The following is a 20,711-nucleotide window of genomic DNA, read 5'->3' as shown; positions in this document are numbered from 1 at the left end:
AGGCTGACTGTTAACACAGCGGAACCTCTAACCGCCTGCTAAGAATCTTGCACTAGAAGCTGTGTGCCCACACTGCCCCTATTACAGGGGCAGACAAGATGGAAGTTGCAGGTGAAGGAAAAATATACTAGTATTTTAGGTCCATGAATTTTCTTTTAATTATCTCAAAACTCTTGGGAATAAAAGCTTTTAAGTCTTACATTTTTTTCCTTCTACTTTGCTGTCATTAAAATATCCATAAAGGACACTTTTTAGATACATCCTATAAAAGTGATATTAATTTTTCAGAACTGCAGTTAATCCCTGGAGTCAATGGATTCCGAATCTCAAATCCTCCCATTCTGTTGGTCTGCTCCTTACATGCTAGTTTAGAGGTAAGTGATCTATGCGTCAAACTTCCCACGTTGTCACCTTTTCTTTATCTGAGTGTGACATGCTGTCATATTTCATCTGTTAATCAGCTAGGTTAATATGCACTGTGCATAAGCATTGAACAAAGGGCAGGGTTCTCCTATAGGACAGTGACTGTGGCTCGTGTCACCCTTTATTTATATCTCCCTCCCCCAGCACAAGGCTTGGCACAGTGTTGGTACTTAATGTTCCATAGAACTCAGTTGGGGAGACGTATATTTAGTTCCACTTAGAATTTGTGTGAACTTGAATGAGTCACTGGATCTTCTATTAGTCTTTCTATATGGAAAATAAGCCTGAAATATTTAAGTCTTGATTAATTCACTCATTCAAACATTTATTTAAAAATTATCATGTGTCAGACAATGTTGTGATTACTGGGGACTCATTTCTTCTAGTTCTATGAGTCAGTGAGCTGACAAAGTGCCATATGACAAAATTATAGGAGGACTTACTTTAAGGGGCTAGGGAGAGTATGAATAGTCAGAGTAAAGCAGAGACTAAGTAAGCTTGTCCCATGAGGTAGGGTGTATTTTCCCCCTTATTGGGGTTTCTATGTCATTGTATCCATGTGTAATCTTTACTGTTACTGGCTTAGTGTTTTTCTTTAAGTTCATTCATATTTTTACTTGAAAGTAGTCTCACTCAAAATTATAATACTCAAAGGGTCAGTTTGGTTTTCTAGACATGCATATGTCTATTATTTCTATATATCTAGGTACTTAACCTATAACTATTCATTTATACACACATATTCCAATCCCAAAGAAAGGCAATGCCAAAGAATGCTCAAACTATCGCACAACTGCACTCATCTCACATGCTAGTAAAGTAATCCTCAAAATTCTCCACGCCAGGCTTTAGCAATACGTGAACCATGAATTTCCTGAAGTTCAAGCTGGTTTTAGAAAAGACAGAGGAACCAGAGATCAAATTGCCAACATCCGCTGGATCATGGAAAAAGCAAGAGAGTTCCAGAAAAGCATGTATTTCTGCTTTATTGACTATGCCAAAGCCTTTGTGTGGATCACAATAAACTGTGGAAAATTCTGAAAGAGATGGGAATACCAGACTACCTGACCTGCCTCTTGAGAAACCTGTACGCAGGTCAGGAAGCAATAGTTTGAACTGGACATGGAACAAGAGATTGGTTCCAAATAGGAAAAGGAGTACGTCAAGGCTGTATATTGTCACCCTCCTTATTTAACTTCTATGCAGAGTACATCATGAGAAATGCTGGACTGAAAGAAGAACAAGCTGGAATCAAGATTGCCGGGAGAAATATCAATAACCTCAGATATGCAGATGACACCACCCTTATGGCAGAAAGTGAAGAACTACAAAGCCTCTTGACGAAAGTGAAAGTGGAGAGTGAAAAAGTTGGCTTAAAGTTCAGTCTTCAGAAAACGAAGATCATGGCATCCGGTCCCATAACTTCACAGGAAATAGATGGGGAAACAGTGGAAACAGTGTCAGACTTTATTTTTTTGGGCTCCAAAATCATTGCAGATGGTGACTGCAGCCATGAAATTAAAAGACGCTTACTCCTTGGAAGGAAAGTTATGACCAGCCTAGATAGCATGTTCAAAAGCAGAGACATTACTTTGCCAACAAAGGTTCGTCTAGTCAAGGCTACGGTTTTTCCTGTGGTCATGTATGGATGTGAGAGTTGGACTGTGAAGAAGGCTGAGCACCAAAGAATTGATGCTTTTGAACTGTGGTGTTGGAGAAGACTCTTGAGAGTCCCTTGGACTGCAAGGAGATCCAAACAGTCCATTCTGAAGGAGATCAGCCCTGGGATTTCTTTGGAAGGAATGATGCTGAAACTGAAACTCCAGTATTTTGGCCACCTCATGCAAAGAGTTGACTCACTGGAAAAGACTCTGCTGCTGGGAGGGATTGGGGGCAGGAGGAGAAGGGAACGACAGAGGATGAGATGGCTGATGGCATCACTGACTCGATGGACGTGAGTCTGAGTGAACTCCGGGAGTTGGTGATGGACAGGGAGGCCTGGAGTGCTGTGATTCATGGGGTCACAAAGAGTCGGACAGGACTGAGCGACTGAACTGAACTGAACTGAATTGAATAATGCATATACATACACATGTCTTCCAATTATTTGGATATGAGATATTCATTAGTTTCATTAATTTATAAATTAATTAGTTTCATTCATTTCATATTCATTAGATTGAGACAAAAATTTATCTAAGTAAATATATATTGTTAATAATTATATACTGTATGATAATGAGCTTCCCCAATGGCCCAGTAGTAAAGTGTGCCTGCAATACGGGAGACACGGGAAGAGCCTTGGGTTCAATCCCTGGGTTGGGAAAATTCCCTGGAGAAGGAAATGGAAATCCATTCCAGTATTCTTGCCTAGGAAATCCTATGGACAGAGGAGCCTGATGGGCTATATAGTCCACGGGGTTGCAAAAGAGTTGTCAGATACAACTTAGTGACTAAAACAACAACAAATATGATAATGGTATTAATATACATATTAAAGAAATGCATATTTTATATACATAAAGTATATGTTAAGTAAATATACATATATATTTCTAATAGAGATCTTAAATATATAGACATTAAAATAAAAATTTGATTTTTTTAAAGTATTGAAAGCCTCCTCGTATTCCAGCATGAGTGACCAGATAAAGACTTTCAAAATCTCTTCCAAACCTAAAATTCTAGAAGTCTGTGAAAATTCTCAGCAACTTCTCATTCTGGCCACTGGACGGCAGTGTCAAGTTCCTCTGTTTTTATACAGCTTCACCACTAGATAGAAGTAATCAGCTCGTTTCATTTCATCCCAATTTAAAAAAAAAAAACAAAAAAAACACCTACTCAGTGTGACCACTAGATGGAGCTTGTGCTATTTTCAGTTTTTGGCAGATTTTTCTGTTTTGCATTGAAATAGACCCAGTAACAAGATTTCTCAGTGATACAAATTATATTTGGGGAGGGGTGGAGAAGTGATTAAATCTGCTTGGCAAACCAAATAATGATATTTGACTTGTTTTTAAAATATTCAACCTGAGGCACAGTTCCATTAAACATTTTTGTTTTTTAAGAAAATAACGCTTTGCAAACTTTGCAAACTTATATCAGGGAGAAGATAAATTATTAATACAATAAGGAGAAAAGAAATAAGGCACAAAGGCATACCTTAGAAAGAAGTAGCACTTAAAGTTATTTCCTCTGATTTTACTCATCTTTGCAAATTATTTCCTAGCCATATCTAGAAAATGTCTTTTAGACACTATCACCGACATTCTTTGCAGTGGACTGACTTCAGTATTCACCTCTTCTGCCACAGAAAAAAACAGATTCCTATTTTCCCTACCAATAGTTTAGCTCCACACTGTATAACATTCACCTAGATATGATTTTTATTCTCAGCTGGAATCTGAAAACTGATGTATCTTCTACTTCAATATCTAAACTTAAACCTAGGAAAATGACCCTAAAGCCCCAGAAAAGGGATGTACACTTCTCTTGAGTTTCTCATCACTTAAATATTTCTCTGCAGCCTCATGGAAATACCTTATTTAAATAATTTACTGTTGAGGCTATGTTTTTACCAAAATTATCTTTAAATAATCAAACCTTGAGTTAAAGAAAGTATTTTCTAAATTCTTACTCCCCATTATAAATTGCAAAATTCTGAAATTACAAAATAATATATTTCCCATTCTCTGCTGCTGCTGCTGCTAAGTCGCTTCAGTCGTGTCCGATTCTGTGCGACCCCATAGATGGCAGCCCACCAGGCTCCGCGGTCCCTGGGATTCTCTAGACAAGATCACTGGAGTGGGTAACTGTTAAAGTGTTGTTCTTTCAAATGCTTCTGAATTTGCTATATGACTATCAATGAATTAACAGATTCAGCACTTAGCTTATTTATTTAAAAATTTTGAATATAGGAGATTAGTTGAAGTTTGAGTAAGTGAAAGAAATAAACACACAAATCAAATATTTGTTATCTCTACTTCCCTTTCGAAAAGTATTCTTACACAGTAAAATGCCAACTGAAGGAGAGATTTTATACTTAAGAATCGACATATATTGGGACTTCCCTAGTGGTCCGATGGCTAAGACTCCACGCTCCCAATGCAGGGGGCCTGGGTTTACTCTCTGTCAGGGAACTAGATCCTAGAGGCCACAACTAAGAGTTTGCATGCTACACTGAAGATGCTGCATGCCGCACCAAGGACTGACATTCCCGTGTGCGAAAACAAAGATCTGGTACAGCCAAATAAATAAATATTAAATAAAAATTGCAAAAAAATGAATTGATGCACATGGATATGATTACAGATTTGTAATACAAAGAATTTTTTTAAATTAGTTATGGCATTGTTCACAATGTGTATTTGACTGAGGCATATGATGAAAAATAACACCTTATAATCAGTTTCAAACTGAAATCAGGTTTCTTTATACTGTTGCCTATTTAATAATTTACACAATAATTTTAAAAATACTGTAGATAAAGAGGAAGAATAAGGTAGGAAGCAGGAGGTAAATACTCCATCCCTTACTGTGACACTAGGTATGACCTTAAACAAATGACAACTATTCTTGAATTCATTTGCCTCAACCTTTTAATAAAGATGTTTGAACCAGATTACTTCAGAGGTCACCTCAATCTTCCAATTAGTAAACATGACATTAAACAACACTTATATTTTATTTCGAAGGGTCCTATTTATACATAACAACAGGTAGGCAATATAATTATTTAAATAGCTTCAAAATATAAAATTAGAGCATTCAATTAAAATATAGGGCAAGTCAGAAGAAATGTACTCTGCATTTCCTCAGAAAGTTATTAGGCACCCAATTTTAAGAACTTAAGAGTTGAGAACATCATGTTATACTTATTTTTCCTATTTAAAATGATCTAACTTTTCTAACTTTGAATTTATTTTAGCTAGTAAGGAAAATAATCTAAGTAGTGGAAATTCTGCCAAGAATTCTGTTATAAGCTGAATATTTTCAAATTACACTTTTCATTTTTCCTAATTAAAAAAAAAGAAAAAAAGATTTCCACAGTGTTGAAAGCACGAAAATAATGAGAAGTTAAAAAAAAAAAAAAAAAGGCTGTGGGGGACATTTACTCTACTTCACTGTTAACTCCTATTATCCCCTCTTAATATGTTTAACTGAAGCCTCTGAAGAGACTTTAACACCCTGTGAGAAGAATTTAAAGCCACTTCAGAATGCAGCTTCTCTTGTTATAGTTGTAACGTGGAAAATAGTTTTACATTTAAACATTATTTGATTATTAACAGAGTACTGATATGTTAAAATCAAGATATTTGTCATGAAAAACTTTTGCTTTCTTGTTATCAAATCTGCAAGAGCAAAACTTCATTTAAAGAACCCTATAATCTTAATATCCCCCAACGTCTTACTGACTTATGAATACAAGTGAAATGTCATTAAAAGTACTAACTTACACAGTGCCCCCATCTGCATCTTATGGGACCCAAAGCAGATCCAGAAAGTTTACCAGAATTACTTAAATAATTAAAATGTCTTCAAAGACTATGAATCGCCAAAGAGAAGCTTGGAAAGATTCCTGTTTTTGTTTTTGTTTTAATTCCAAGCCTGACAGACCACTGGGTGGACCATACTTCACCTGTTCCTTGCTCCTGCCTTCTGTGAGAATGTTGATTCTTGAATCAGGCTCTCTGATGGCCATTTTGTTTTACATAGGAAATGAAGAGATGTCTCCTACCAAACTCCATGTAACGAGGGTTACCTGAATACTAAAGCAGCATTTTTTTTGCACTGAATATGTCAGATGTTAGCTTCTACTTTCAGCTGAAGTCTTTCCAGGTTGCAGACACAGTCCATGAGGTCTGGTTGGGGAAACAGACAGATACCTTTCTACTGTCTGATACTCCTCTCTTCTTTCAATATATTAACTTAAATATAACTCCCATCTTCTCCTTCAGCCAAATACATACGCTCTGCAATAGGTCAAGAAAATCTATGCCTGGACAGTTTGAGTCCTATTAGAATGCCTACCCACACATGCCATGTGTATATACAGAAAGAACTATTTCCATAGACTTCATAAAGTATAGATATCACCAAATGACCCTATTTTTGCTCTGTGCCTACCATGATAGAGAAAAGGGACATTAAGTGGCCTGCCAGTGCATCATTCTCTGTTTGCAGTTCATTCAGTTCTTATATGTAGGATAGATCTTTAAACTCTACTTGACCTTAAGAGATAAGCTAAAAAAGCATGTCTGTTCTGACCCCTAATGTTCCAACACCAGTGACTGTGTGCCCTTGTCACTCATCTTAATATAAGAAACCTCAAGAAGCAAGTGCCAGTGTTTTCACACCAGTGTTAAGAGTTTAGCAGCAGAAAAAAAAATGATGAAAGAAGAAAAAAAGAAAGACTTCAATGCTTTCAATACCAATGCTTCAGTAACATATAAGCACATCTAACATTATTTGCTTTCCTGCCTGACAAAACTTAGCATCATTTTTAACTCCTTGTTTTCTTACTGTTAAACTGAAAGAGATTTAGAAATTGTTAAAATGATTATGAATAATATTGGTAACATTGCCTTCCACATAAGCATTGAACTCTTACTGTACTTTTTTGTGGACTAAACAAACTTTATACAGGAATAGACAAAAATGTTCTTGACTATAATTGTATAAAATGTTTGGAGGAAGAAGTCTGACATTTATAAAATTTAAATCCATTTATTAAGGTATGTTTTACTTGTACTAATTATATGAAGCTAATTTAAAATAGCTCTGAAGGAACATTATGTTAACTTATTTTTTTCTGCTTTGGCAAGTATTGTTTAAACAACATTTGTACAGCTAATCTATCATGGAAACTTTGTGTTCAATTTTTAATGGCACAGTACTTGAAAGACATTTTTTTTAACGAAAAGATTATCTAAAATGGGATGTTTTATTGGAAAGGTCAGAAGCAGGCCTTTCCTTTTTATATGTGATTTACAGTTAATTTTTACTTTATAAATCAACAAGAAACTGTGAACCTGATTGTTTCTCATTCTGCAGATCTTTAAACAAGCAACTATGAAAGCACTGAGGAGAAAATCTATTTTGCTAACTGGTTATCTGGAATACATGATCAAGCAGTACTTCAGCCAGGACAAAGCAGAAAGCAAGAAAACAGTCGTGAACATAATTACTCCATCCTGTATAGCGGAACGTGGCTGCCAGCTAACCCTAACATTTTCTATTCCAATAAAACACATTATCCAAGAACTAGAAAAAAGAGGAGTGGTTGTAAGTGTATCTCTTGTTTTCCTACTAGGTTTTCTCTATGGGTTGCAAATGTTGAGGATAAAATTTGAATTTTTCAGTTTATGCATTTTTCTATAATACTTAATTTTGATCAGTGAGGATAAATTAAGTGCCAACTAAGTATTCAGCACTCTGTTAACTAAAGACACAGAGATCTGTTATTTCTGATAAAAGGGAAAACACCACTGATTTTGTTGTAGGAAGCAGTATTATGTAACTTATCCATTCTTTTCATTATAGATTGGGCAGAAAAAAAAATAGTGAAAACCCCAATATAAATTTGTGGAGTAAGTGGAATTAAAGAACACATAAATATAGTAGAGGAAGAAAAAGTAAATTAGTCTTGTTTAGTTTGATTGAAATAAGTTATTTTTAACCTGTTCACTGCAGTCAAGAAAGACATGTAGACACATCTTAAGAGTGCTAACATTGTATGGAATATATTCTTTTGTTGCTGTTTTTTACCTTTGTGCCTAAAATAGTCCTCTTTGTCTCTTGAAGAGAACTAATAATTGTTTAATGAGCAGTTACAGGATAAATAGTGATATCTATTTCCAGGGATAATATAATTTAGAAAATACTGCACTCAGTTTTCCAAACCTTTAGGAGAGATTTCCCCAGTTTTTGGAGACACATAGAATATCAGCAATCCAAATAACATTCTACCATTTGCAAGCCATGTGCTCCTGTGAAAGTTGGTAAACATCTATTGACTTGAGACTTCTCATCCATATTGGAATCGAATATACTTACCTCAAAAGTTGTTATCGAATTAAAAGTGCCAGCAAACACAAATCATTTATTATGTTGTCTAGCCTGTAGGGGTGTCTCTTAACAACAGAGTCACAGTGATCTTCAGACAGCTGAATTATCTAATTCATGAGATTAGGGATTATTGAATTCAGTGGAAATATAATTGACTAAAACTCTCCAGATCTCAGTGAAGTTCTCATTCATTGAAATGTGTGCAAGGGTTCCAGTCTCTTCAGGGTCTCCCCGCAGATAAACTACATACCCAAACTATTGGATGCTTATAATGGATGAGTGCACTTCAAGAAAGCATTTCAGACATTAATGTACCAACCTATTAATATTTTAATTATTATTAAGAGAATAGCTTCAAATAACACAAATATGATGTTTTACTTAGAGTGAAAAAATTCTTACATATTAAATTTTAGAGTAATCAGTATGAATGTTTTATGTAAGTTTCTCTTGAATGCAGATTTCCATTATGTGAAAAATGCTAACACTATTGTGGCTTTACTTTTTGTTTCCCCTACAGTGTGACAAACGGGAGCCAGATGGCATTCGAGTGGCTCCAGTTCCTCTCTACAATTCTTTCCATGATGTTTATAAATTTATCAATCTGCTCACTTCTGTACTTGGCTCTGTAGAAACATAAAATAGCAGTATTTTCCGCAGCAACTAAAGCAAATAAAATGGAAAGCCTGCAGTTACTTTATTACTATTATTCAAGTCTTAATTATTGAAAGTATTTAAAAACTGATTACAATTAACTGGAAATGAATTGCGTACTTTATAGAATACATGACAGTTTTGCTAAGGACCTGTGGTCTTGAGATCTCTATGGCTGTCGAACTTCTTGGTATTTGGTGAATCAAAGTATTTATTGGTGCAAGTATCACATACATAGTCTTGATTATCTGTCACATTTCACAGTTAATGAAATGTTTTCTGTTGGTTTAATTATAATTTGAATGACAACTTCATATGTATATAGAAATTTTTGTATCAATTTTAGAACTATTACTTTAATTTTAATTTACCAAGCAATTTCTTATAGGCACTGCCATTGAACAGTCTGAAGAATGTATGCTTTTTACAGTGTTCCACCTAATGCCAATCTAAGGAAGACAAAATACATTTTCTAGGGCAGTGGCTTTCAAATACTTTGGTCATGATCTATACTAAGAAATGCATTTAATACCAGGGGCTAATTTGTGTACATGCCTTACTTCATCGATTCTAATACATAACTTTTAACCACATTTTAACATCCAATAAAGAAGAAATATCTTTCAACTTTCATTCAACAGCTTCTTAAAATTGCCACTGGCCATTCTTTCATGTTACCATCCCTGATGCTGCCATGATTCTCATCCTGAGTATGCTGCTGCTGCTGCTGCTGCTGCTAAGTCGCTTCAGTCGTGTCCGACTCTGTGCGACCCCATAGACGGCAGCCCACCAGGCTCCTCTGTCCCTGGGATTCTCCAGGCAAGAACACTGGAGTGGGTTGCCATTTCCTACTCCAATGCATGAAAGTGAAAAATGAAAGTGAAGTCGCTCAGTCGTGTCTGACTCTTAGCGACCACATGGACTGCAGCCCACCAGGCTCCTCCGTCTATGGGATTTTCCAGGCAAGAATACTGGAGTGGGGTGCCATTGCCTTCTCCAATACTGAGTATGTATCATCCTAGATTTGGTTTTAAAGTTGTATACATAGCAGAAGCAAAAGTTGCATAAATTATTTGCCTGTGCTTTAATATTCATTACTTTATGTCACCACAACAAATGTTGGTTGAAGTTCATTAAATTGATTTCTTTACTCACTCCTGCGTCCTAATCCATTTTTCATGAATGTCCTTTTATTTAATGTTATCATAATCTCTTGTTTTTGCTTAACAGGAATCACTCTGGATAAAAGACTTTATTTGGATGCTTCTGTTCTGTAAAAGAGTGAAATAAATCACAGAAGGATTCTTGCAGTTGAGGACCAGAGTTAGGAAAAAAGTGCTCATCTCTGAAGCCCTGTACCAAATCTATGGACTTTTCTTATTCACTGTGAAAAAAAAAAACTGCAGTTACATTCAGCCCTGTAAGATTCCCTTAGTTTTTAGCTGTTGATGCCATAAACATTATTCATGAATTGGCAAAATATTCCACACTTCTGTACATAAGCAGCAAGAAAAAGTAAGTACGATGTAATTATTGCCCATGATGAAACAAATTAACTTAGCCAACCACTTTGAATGGCAGAGTTAAATAAAAAGTTGCAGAGCTCCGACACCAACACCAGCAACTACTGATATTTATGGAGTACTTCCTACATACCATGTATTCTGCTATTCTATTTATATGTTATCTCATTTAGCTGAGTAGTTGCATAATTACTTTAGAAGTGCTTTCCACCTCCACTTTTGGCAAAACTCATCCTCATAGATGGAAAAATTCTCAAGACCTTAAAATCTGACCATAAATGACTTCATCTAGAAGAAACAGTTTTTCAACCTCATAGTGGTACACTAAAAAGACATAGCTTCAGCTCGCAGAGGACAAGTGGCTTAGTGGGGAAATAGACTGTAAACCTATAAACATCCAAGTAAATATACACTCACAAACTATAACTTCTTTTATGAAGATAAATGGTGATATTATGAGAGAAAAATCTTAAGGGTATTCACTAAATGGTTGAGTAAAAGAAGGTGTATGAAGGCACTTATCAGTTTAAGTTGCAAAGTATTTCATGTTAATTACATCAGAATTACATCAAATTGTGTTTAAAAACCATTGAAAGCATAATCAGCACTCTGTTCTTATCAGGTAGGTGAGAAACAGTATTAGAAACTAACTTTCTCCCACTTGCATCCCCCTCTGTCCCTAAAGAGATAATCATTGAATTAAATGTTGTGTTAATCATTTCCTTTCTCTAAAATTTTATAACTACATATTTACCCATAAAAATATATTAGCCAAACTTGCCTGTGTGAACTTTATATAAATTTAATCATACTGTTGGAGAAGGCACTGGCAACCCACTCCAGTACTCTTGCCTGGAAAATCCCATGGACAGAGGAGCCTGGTAGGCTGCAGTCCATGGGGTCGCTAAGAGTCAGGCACGACTGAGCGACTTCACTTTCACTTTTCACTTTCATGCATTGGAGAAGGAAATGGCAACCCACTCCAGTGTTCTTGCCTGGAGAATCCCAGGGACAGTGGAGCCTGGAAGGCTGCCGTCTATGGGCAGATGCACAGAGTCGGACACCACTGACGCGACTTAGCAGCAGCAGCAATCATACTGTATGTATTCTTCTGCTTCTTTTGTTCAGCTTCTTGTTTTTGGAGATTCATTCATTTGTTAGACATAATTTTTCATTCATTCTCATTGCTGCTCAGTAATTTATTATATAATTGAAATTGTTGATTCATTTTACTACTGGTGAAGACGTGAGTTATTCCAAACATTTGTAATATTGCAACAAAGTGTACACATTTAAAAGTGCAACCAGGACACACAACTGTGAAAGTGCTGAGTCACAGGCCAAACACATGTTCAACTTCGCTGTGTACTGGCAAACCTTTCCAAAGTAACTGTACCATTTTCCATGCCAACCAGTAGGACATGAAGATTTCCATGCTCCTTACCTTTGCCAGTGGTAGCAGTTGATTGCCTTCGTCATGTGTGCGTGTTAAAACAGCCAAGGTGATTATTATTAGTATTATTATTATTTTAAAATAACAGAGAAGAAAATCTTTAGCTTCCACACAAAAAGAAAAGGGGGGAAAAAAAATGAACACACACAAACCACACCAGTTAATGCTTCAGACAACACTTTTAATTTGTGGATTAAACCAAAACCAGAATTTTTTCCTGGGTTTTACACTTGTCCAGCCTCTTTTGCTTTCTGTTATCTCCTTCCCAGGTTTTTTTTTTTTTTTTTGTGATAAATGATAATTGTTTCAGTAAAACATATTTATCCAAATCCCTGTCTGAAGGTCTATTCCTTGGGAACTAAATCTAAGATAGCATTTCCTTTAGCTACTCTTAATAATCATAAATATTAATATTTTATGTGTGTGCATGTTCAGTCACTTCAGTCATGTCCAATTCATCACAATCCCTTGGACTATAACCTGCCAGACTTCCCTGGCTATGGGATTTTCCCATCAAGATTACTGGAGTGGGTGGCCATGTCCTCCTCCAGGGAATCTTCCTGACCCAGGGAATGAATTTGTGTCACCTGTACTGCAGTAGATTCTTCATCCATTGAGTCATCAAGGAAGCCCAAGAATTTTATATTCCGTATCTAATAGATGATGAATTTACAGTTGTTTCTGTTGGTTTTCACATAAAATGCTGGTTTCCTTGTATATACTGCAATTGTTAACTTTATGGTGCTCCTTTATCTTGACCTTTTGAAATTCTTTGAGAACTGGGTTAAAGTGTATTATTTGAAAGATATTCATGCTTGCTTCTGCCAGTTGCCCTGGGTCACTTGTGACTTTTTTTCAGGTTTTTCAAATCACATGAACAGCATGGAACTGGATAGGTTAATCCATGTGGGGACCAATTAATATTTACAAATCTTCAGAAGATAATTAATTTTTCTTGCTGATCCTTTTTGGTTGTCAATATTATGCCAGGCTCTACTATCAGCATACTTACCTTGACCACTCTAGGCTTATCTCATGTCCTATTCAGTTATCAGCTCTGAAGCTCAGTGACTCTGGGATTTGGCACATACTCAGGATGAAAGCCATGCTTTGATCCTGAGCTTACTTTGATCTTTGCTTACTTCCCAGGTTCCTGTTTTAATTCATTTTGGGGTTCTAAGAATTTCTCACTTTCATGCCATCTCATTTTAGAAGGCTTTTTTGGTTGTTGTTTATCTTTTGTTCTTTTTTATCTGGTATCGAATCCCTTACAACATGCTAAACAGTCAAGTGCAGGTTTATGACTGAAAACCAAAAGTGTATATACTTCTTGTTTTCTTAAGTATAACATGTGACAAATAAATCTTACTTTTTCAATAACTCATGCATATCTATATAAATATCAATCCTTTTATAACGATACCCTTGGGTGCTATAGTAATACACAGGTCTGCTTATGTAATGCTAAATTGTATTTATTATACAAAACTTACTGGAGAAAAGGCTGGATGTAAAGTCAATAACTTATTTTCAAATTAAAGAAATAAGTTTTCTCTATAGCTATTTTCTGCTCAATAACTTTCAACATATTGTTTCATCCAAAACTATATGGGTTTACATTCAAATTCCATTATATCTTTGTTTCATAAATTGAGATTGTTAGAGTAATTATTTTTAAGTATTTATAAATGGATTTTGGCATAATCTTAAAAAAAAAAAATCCACACACACCACGAAAGCACATCATAAAACAACACAGCAATCACTGGGTAAGGGTACTACTCTCTTACTGAGAAGGTTGATTTGTTGCTTCTGTGGACCGTTAGCATCTGCATTATGTGTTTGATAAAGGTGTGAGATATGTACCTGGCCCTCTAGTAAATTCATTTTTAATCTCAGCAAAATATTCTCAAAGAACAAAATGATAAAGAGGATTAGTATAAATTAAAGGATTTAAACATTTTTGCTGTGGTTTGGCTTATTGCCATTATTATTTTTATTAATGATCTAGTGTTCCAATTTTTGACTGTTTCAAGTGGCTCCTGAATCCTCTTGACAGTACCTTGACTATTTTTTGATAGCTTCATTGCTTTTTAATTGACAAGATGTAGGCTTACTTTGAATATTTCCTACTTCAAACTTGACATCACCCATTTCTTTAAAAATATTCAATCTCTTTTGGGAAAAAATGGTATTTAGAAACTGTAATCTTAACTGTAAGAGTTCTCATTATAATCAGGTTGATCATTACTTCCACAATTTTGAGTTAAAGAGGATAGGAAATAAACACCTTTTAAGAGAAATTATGTCTTTATTTCATATTCATATTTTAAATTTAACCTAGGATAACAAAACTTTTACTTAATCTACTTTATATTTTATTTATTGTGCTGGAAACCTTGGTTCTAATTATATATTAATTTATATAGTGTAATTTATACAGTGTATAGTTTTATCATATACACTATATACTATTGTATATATATTCAATACATGCATATATATTATATATATAGTTTTAGAATTAGTAATACTAAAGCTGTCATAAACAATATGGTGAAAACATGTTAAGAGCTAAGTTTTGGAAAACACGTTAAGAGTTAAGTTTTGGAAACTTTTTGTTTTTTCCTTAGAATATGTTTCACTAGGAATAGTCAGATTACTGTGTTTAATAGGCACTTGTAATAACTCTTCTTTGTGTGGTTGTGCTCTGTATGATTATATGTATAGAACTATATACATAGTTAGGTTCACTACTTTGGAATCAACTTTTCAATCTTTATAAATTCCCTTTTAAATTTAAAAGTTATTTTAGAATTGTGTAATATACTCAGATAATTTTATTTTTTTAATATTTTTGTTTTATTTTATTTTTTAACTTTACAATATTGTATTGGTTTTGCCAAATATCAACATGAATCCGCCACAGGTATACACATGTTCCCCATCCTGAACTCAAATCTGCAAGCCAGCTATACTCAAAGAAGTCTGGATTCTCTCCTTATTCCCTTTTCCCTATTTCCTCCCCCTATTTATACATATCTTTTATGCTTTGGTTTACCCCTTCTATTATTTTACATATATATAGATAGATAGATAGATATACACATAGATAGATAGATATAAACATAGGTAAATACATGTATATTTCTCTCTTTTACATATAGTAAATATAGTAGCATGTTGCAAATACTTGTTTCCAATTTGGAAAAACATTCATTTATAAACAAAAAATTAAAGTTAATACTTGAGGAATAATAGAATTAGGATATAACTCATTTTAAGTTATTACTAGAATAACTAGTTCAGCAAAGATCAAACATTTTAGGAAAAGTGGATAAGAAAGTCCATAGTAGGAAAATTGGATTGTTACCACTTAAACTCACTGATTACCACTGGTACTGCTAAAAATGGAGCAACTTCTTACCAGTGCCTGAGGTGATGCAGTATTAAGCAGATAGAACCACTTAAGCAATATACTGTTGTCGTTCAGTCGCTCAGTTGTGTCCCACTCTTACCGACTCCATGGACTGCAGCACACCAGGCTTCCCTGTCCTTCACTATCTCCCTGAGTTTGCTCAATTTCATGTCCATTGAGTTGATGATGACATCCAATCATTTCATCTTCTGTCATCCCCTTCTCCTCCTGTCCTCAATCTTTCCCAGCATCAGGATCTTTACCAATGAGTCAGATCTTTGCATTAGGTAGCCAAAGTATTGGAGGTTCAGCATCAGTCCTTCCAATGCATATTCAGGACTGATTTCCTTTAGGATTGACTGGTTTGATCTCCTTGCAGTTCAAGGGACTCTTAAGAGTCTTCTCCAGCAACACAGTTTGAAAGCATCAATTCTTCAGCGCTCAGCTTTCTCTATGGTCCAATTCTCACATCCATACATGACTACTGGAAAAAACCATAGTTTTGACTATACAGACATATGTCAGCAAAGTGATGTCTCTGCTTTTTTAATATGCTATCTACATTAGTCATAGTTTTTTTTTTTTTTCCAAGGAATAAGTGTCTTTTAATTCCATGGTTGCAGTCACTGTCTGCAGTGATTTTGGAGCCCAAGAATATAAAGTCTGTTACTATTTCCATTTTTTCCCCATCTATTTGCCATGAAGTGATGGGATCTGATGCCATGATTTAGTTTTTTGAATGTTGAGTTTCAAGCCAGCTTTTTCACTCTCCTCTTTCACTTCATCAAGAGGCTCTTTAGCTATATACTTAGGAAATAATAAACCTGAGTCCAGTAAAACATTTAGGGCTATTTTCTAGTTTTACAACAACATAAGGAATGGAGGAACAAGCTAAATGATCCAACAGAGAAGCAAATATGGGTCATTCTACATGACAGCTGGTTGGATTTCTTCAACAAATCACAGCATGAATAAAATAAGGAAAGGGTGAAGGAGAAGGAACTACTCTGGATTATAAGACTGGAGAGACAAAGCAAGCAAATGCAATATATGGTGTGGACTTGGTTTGTATCTTCATTCTAAGACCAACTATAAAAAATATGTTGCTGAGATAACATTTGAATGAGAAAATAATTTTATTCAGTTTGTTAGCTGTGGATAGCCACTGTGGATATAAGAAGATCCTAATATATCTAAATATATATACCATGTACAAAGAAATAAAATGACATGAAGTCTGGAATTTGTTTTAAAATTCCCCTAGTTCCCTTCAGTGCTCCTCCAAAAAAGAATGATGCTGAACAAGTCACAACAAACTTAGTGGCTTGAAACAACACACATATATTATCTTAAGAGTTTTGTAGGTTAGAAATCTAGCATGAATCTTCATTAGACCAAACTCAAGGTTTTAACTGGATTATATCTCTTTATGAAGACTTCAGAGGAAAATCCATTTCCTTGATTTTTCCATCTTCCAGAGACTGTTCCAGTCCTTGGCTCTGGTCTCCTTCCTGTCTTCAAAGACAGCAATGTTGCATCTGTCTGATGGCTCTTTCATAATCACAGCTCCTTCTAACTCTCCTCTTCTGAGTTGTTCTGCTTTTAAGGGCCTTTATGATTGCAATGAGATCAGCTGGACAAGCCAGGATCATTTCCCTATTTTTAGCAACCTTAATTCCATCTGCAATCATTATTCTACTCTGCCATATAATGTAAGATATACACACGTTCTGGGGATTAAGGCATGAATATCTTTCAGGGTCATTATTATCCTATCCCAAGAAGATGATGAATGGATGGAAGAAAAGAAAGAAAGAAGGGGGAAAGTGCTGCAAAATCTTGACAATTTTAAAACTAGACGATAATGTTTGAAATTCTCTATAGTTTTTTAATGTTTGAAAATTAAGAAAAAACTATCAACAGTGATGACTAAGCTGAGAATCCAGGATACTTGCCTCAAAATTCATGCTTTTAATAAGATCATTTTTTTAATATCCCCCACTACATGTTCTCATGATGGAAACAATCTCTTCTGCCCCCATGTGTCAAAAAGTTGTTTTCCATAATTCCCTTATGATGGATTTTTGCAAGGAATATTATATCTTACATGGTATTTGCATATTTGTTTTTTTCATCCTACTTTAATATCCTAAGTCAAATAAGAATAATACTTTAAAGCGTGACTTCTCATGAAAAACAAAGAAGCTAACTAACACTGGATTTCTGGGCCTCAGTTGCAATTTCAATCACATATACTCATATTATTTTAGGTGAAAAAAACTGCATTTGAGTGCCAATATTTACTAAACAGAGGTCTTAATTTACTCTTTCCCAGTATGTGGGAGCTTCATTTCATGCCACTCTTCTTGCACTCTATTGTGCTAAAACAGCAAGCTTGTCAAGAATGGAGACGTTGCAGTGATATATGCAGAGTCTATGGGAGACATTTTCTCTATGGGTTAACGTAAGTAGCTGGATCAAAGTCAGGACATAGATGCTACAGCTGGTCTGGGGAAAAAAATGGCAATTAAGAAGAAAAAAAAAGAACAGAAAGAGAGAATTGCAGACAGTCTTTTTTTAGGTGGCAACAACAGAACCAGACTGTTTGAATTTGGGAACTGACTCCAAATGTCACATTTTTCACTGAATTCTAAATAATATTGCTATTTCATAACTGTTATTTGGTTGTACTGATGGCCATACTAACTTACTTTATAACAAACTTGCTACATGTATTTTATAATCTATATTTGTTATCTTTCTCTTTCTTATATCTCTTTCTCTCAACATTTGGTTGTATTGATGGTCATACTAACTTACTTTATAACAAACTTGCTACATGTATTTTATAATCTATATTTGTTATCTTTCTCTTTCTTATATCTCTTTCTCTCAACAATACTTAGGAGGATTGAAGAAAAGCTTCCTTTGAATGGCTTTCAATCCAGTCAAAACTGGCACATTTGTTGTGATCAACTCATGCACTCTGTGCAGTTCAATACCCAGTACCCATGTGATTACCTATCCATCAGAAAACTCCCTCTTCTTTAAAGATTTCAATGTGTATTTGTGTTAGAAAAGCAAAAATAAAATAAGATTAAGAGAAAACTAAATGTTTTAAATTAATTTCTTTGGGAAAGTTGGGTAACATCATTTTAGGGGGGCAAAATTACTGTATACTAATCTGTATTTCCAGGTAATAGCCATCCATCTCACAAAATGATAGCAAATTAATAAATGTGCATAAACATAGAAATACCCTCAAAATGATAAGGGTCAAGAGTGTATGGAAGATATCAGTACACTTTCAAAACTGGAAAGTCAGCTGACTTAGCATGACAAAGAAAACTGAAATATAGTTGCCAAAATGAGAAGGGAGGCTATCAAAAAATATTAAACTAATTCAGTTCAAAGCCATTGAAATGTTTAGGAATTGGAGGTGCCTGTTATTTATGTATACCAGGATATATGCATGTAAATCCCACCTTCTTACACCCACAAAGACAAGAGTTCACTTTCTAGAAAGGATCAACTCTTGTAACTCTAAGACTTAGGGGCATGAGGACAGTTGAGAAGATAGACGAACCATTTAACTAAAAGTTGAGTGATTTGGTAAAATTTTGCAATAATGGTGAAAGCCCTTGTTCTCTTTTCTCTACTTGGTTCCCAAGAAATTATACATGCACCCAGAGTCCTGTTCAGTTCCCCTTCCAGCCCAACCCAGGAATAGGATTATAGAGCTCTCACTGGGAAAACTGTCTAGTCCAATTGATAGGAACTGCAAATCTTTACATGGGTCTCATTGTGACATAGTGCTGCCCACCAATCAGAAAATTTTGCCCCTGTACAAAATTGTTGCCCTTGATTTTTAGAGTTCCGAGTTTTAAATGAACAGCTATGAAGTATCACCATACACTGAACAATAACATTCAAAGTTCAGAATAGAACCCAAAAGAACAAATAGGAAATAAGCAATACAATGAAAAAGGAAGAAAAAGAAGGAAAAAAGGGGGGGGGCAGCTGCAGTTAAAAATCTTCCAATAGAAAGGAAAAATCTTTGAACAAGAAAACTATATAATTAAAAGGATTCAGAGAATAAGAAAAAAGTCTTTGAAAATTAAGAAAATATATATATCAGAAATAAAAAATTCAAAGGAAATTCTGGACTATAAAATTGAAGAACTGTCTCAAAAGTAGAACAAAAAGATTAGTTAGAGGTAACTAGAGGTCAACACTCATCTAATAGTGGCTGTAAAATAAAAAGGGAGAGAAAACAAAAAGAAGAAAAATTATCAAAAAAAGAAAACTCCTCCCAAGAACTTTTCCCAAAACAAAGATGTGCTTTCAGAAGAGGCTCAATAAGTACTAAACATAATATATTTTTAAAGTATAAATCACATTATGGGAAAAAATGTAAGACACAGGATATAAAGAAGATTCTAACAAGTTTTATAGAAAAAAATTGTTACATTAAAAATATCAGCAATCATGATGAAGAAATTCTTACTACCAAATCTGAAAGAGAATAATGGAGGATATTTTTGATATTTAAATAAAAAGTTATTTCCATTTGAGATTTTGATTGCAACCCAAACTGTTAATTAAATGTGAAGACAAAATAAAGATGTTTTCAGGTAAGCAAGGTTTTAGAATGGTTTCTTTCCATGTACTACTTCTCAGAAGCTACTGGAAAAGCCTGAGCAGCCTGCACTCACATGCCTCTGTACACACACACACAGAGGCAATGAGATTCCCTAAATGAGCATGAAGAGAGGTCTCATGACCACAGTCCTAGAGCAGAACCACTCCAGACTGGAGTAAGGGCTCCAAGATGTGGATATTTACTTCTTCTCTCTGTGTCTGTCTCTCTCTCTCTCACATATACAAACTGATGAAATACCTAACACCTCTTTTATTTCACTCTCCTGATAAGAGTTTAAAATTCTGTTAGAACTAATTTGAGAATTCAAATTAGTAAACAGACAACAATACTGAACAAATGTAAAATAAGATAATTATTAACTCTAAAAATAAGATTATACAATAAAAGAAACATTATCAGAGTAAACCATGTGGTATAGAAGATAAACCCTCTATTTCTCAGTTTAATATTACAAAAATGCTACATTCTCAATATATTCTAACATATGTCGTGACTCTCTCATATGCACAC

The 20,711-nt window shown here is 34.7% G+C and overlaps 1 protein-coding gene across 2 annotated transcripts in view; it reads left to right on the top strand.

The window, feature by feature from the left end:
- Positions 1 to 10,298, top strand: part of KYNU (kynureninase) — a 121,410-nt gene extending 111,112 nt beyond the window's left edge. For both annotated transcript variants that reach the window (XM_061438798.1, XM_061438805.1), the window contains 3 exons: positions 289 to 374; positions 7,477 to 7,707; positions 9,011 to 10,298. In XM_061438798.1, the coding sequence (XP_061294782.1) occupies positions 289 to 374; positions 7,477 to 7,707; positions 9,011 to 9,130 (437 nt within the window). In that variant the 3' untranslated portion in view covers positions 9,131 to 10,298. The remainder of the gene's footprint in view (positions 1 to 288; positions 375 to 7,476; positions 7,708 to 9,010) is intronic.
- Positions 10,299 to 20,711: the final 10,413 nt, after the last annotated feature.

The sequence above is a fragment of the Bos javanicus genome, chromosome 2 (genome assembly GCF_032452875.1).
Source record: "Bos javanicus breed banteng chromosome 2, ARS-OSU_banteng_1.0, whole genome shotgun sequence".
In the NCBI taxonomy this organism is placed as follows: Eukaryota; Metazoa; Chordata; class Mammalia; order Artiodactyla; family Bovidae; genus Bos; species Bos javanicus.
Note: the sequence above shows the minus strand (reverse complement) of the source record. Positions and strands in the feature narration are given on the sequence as shown.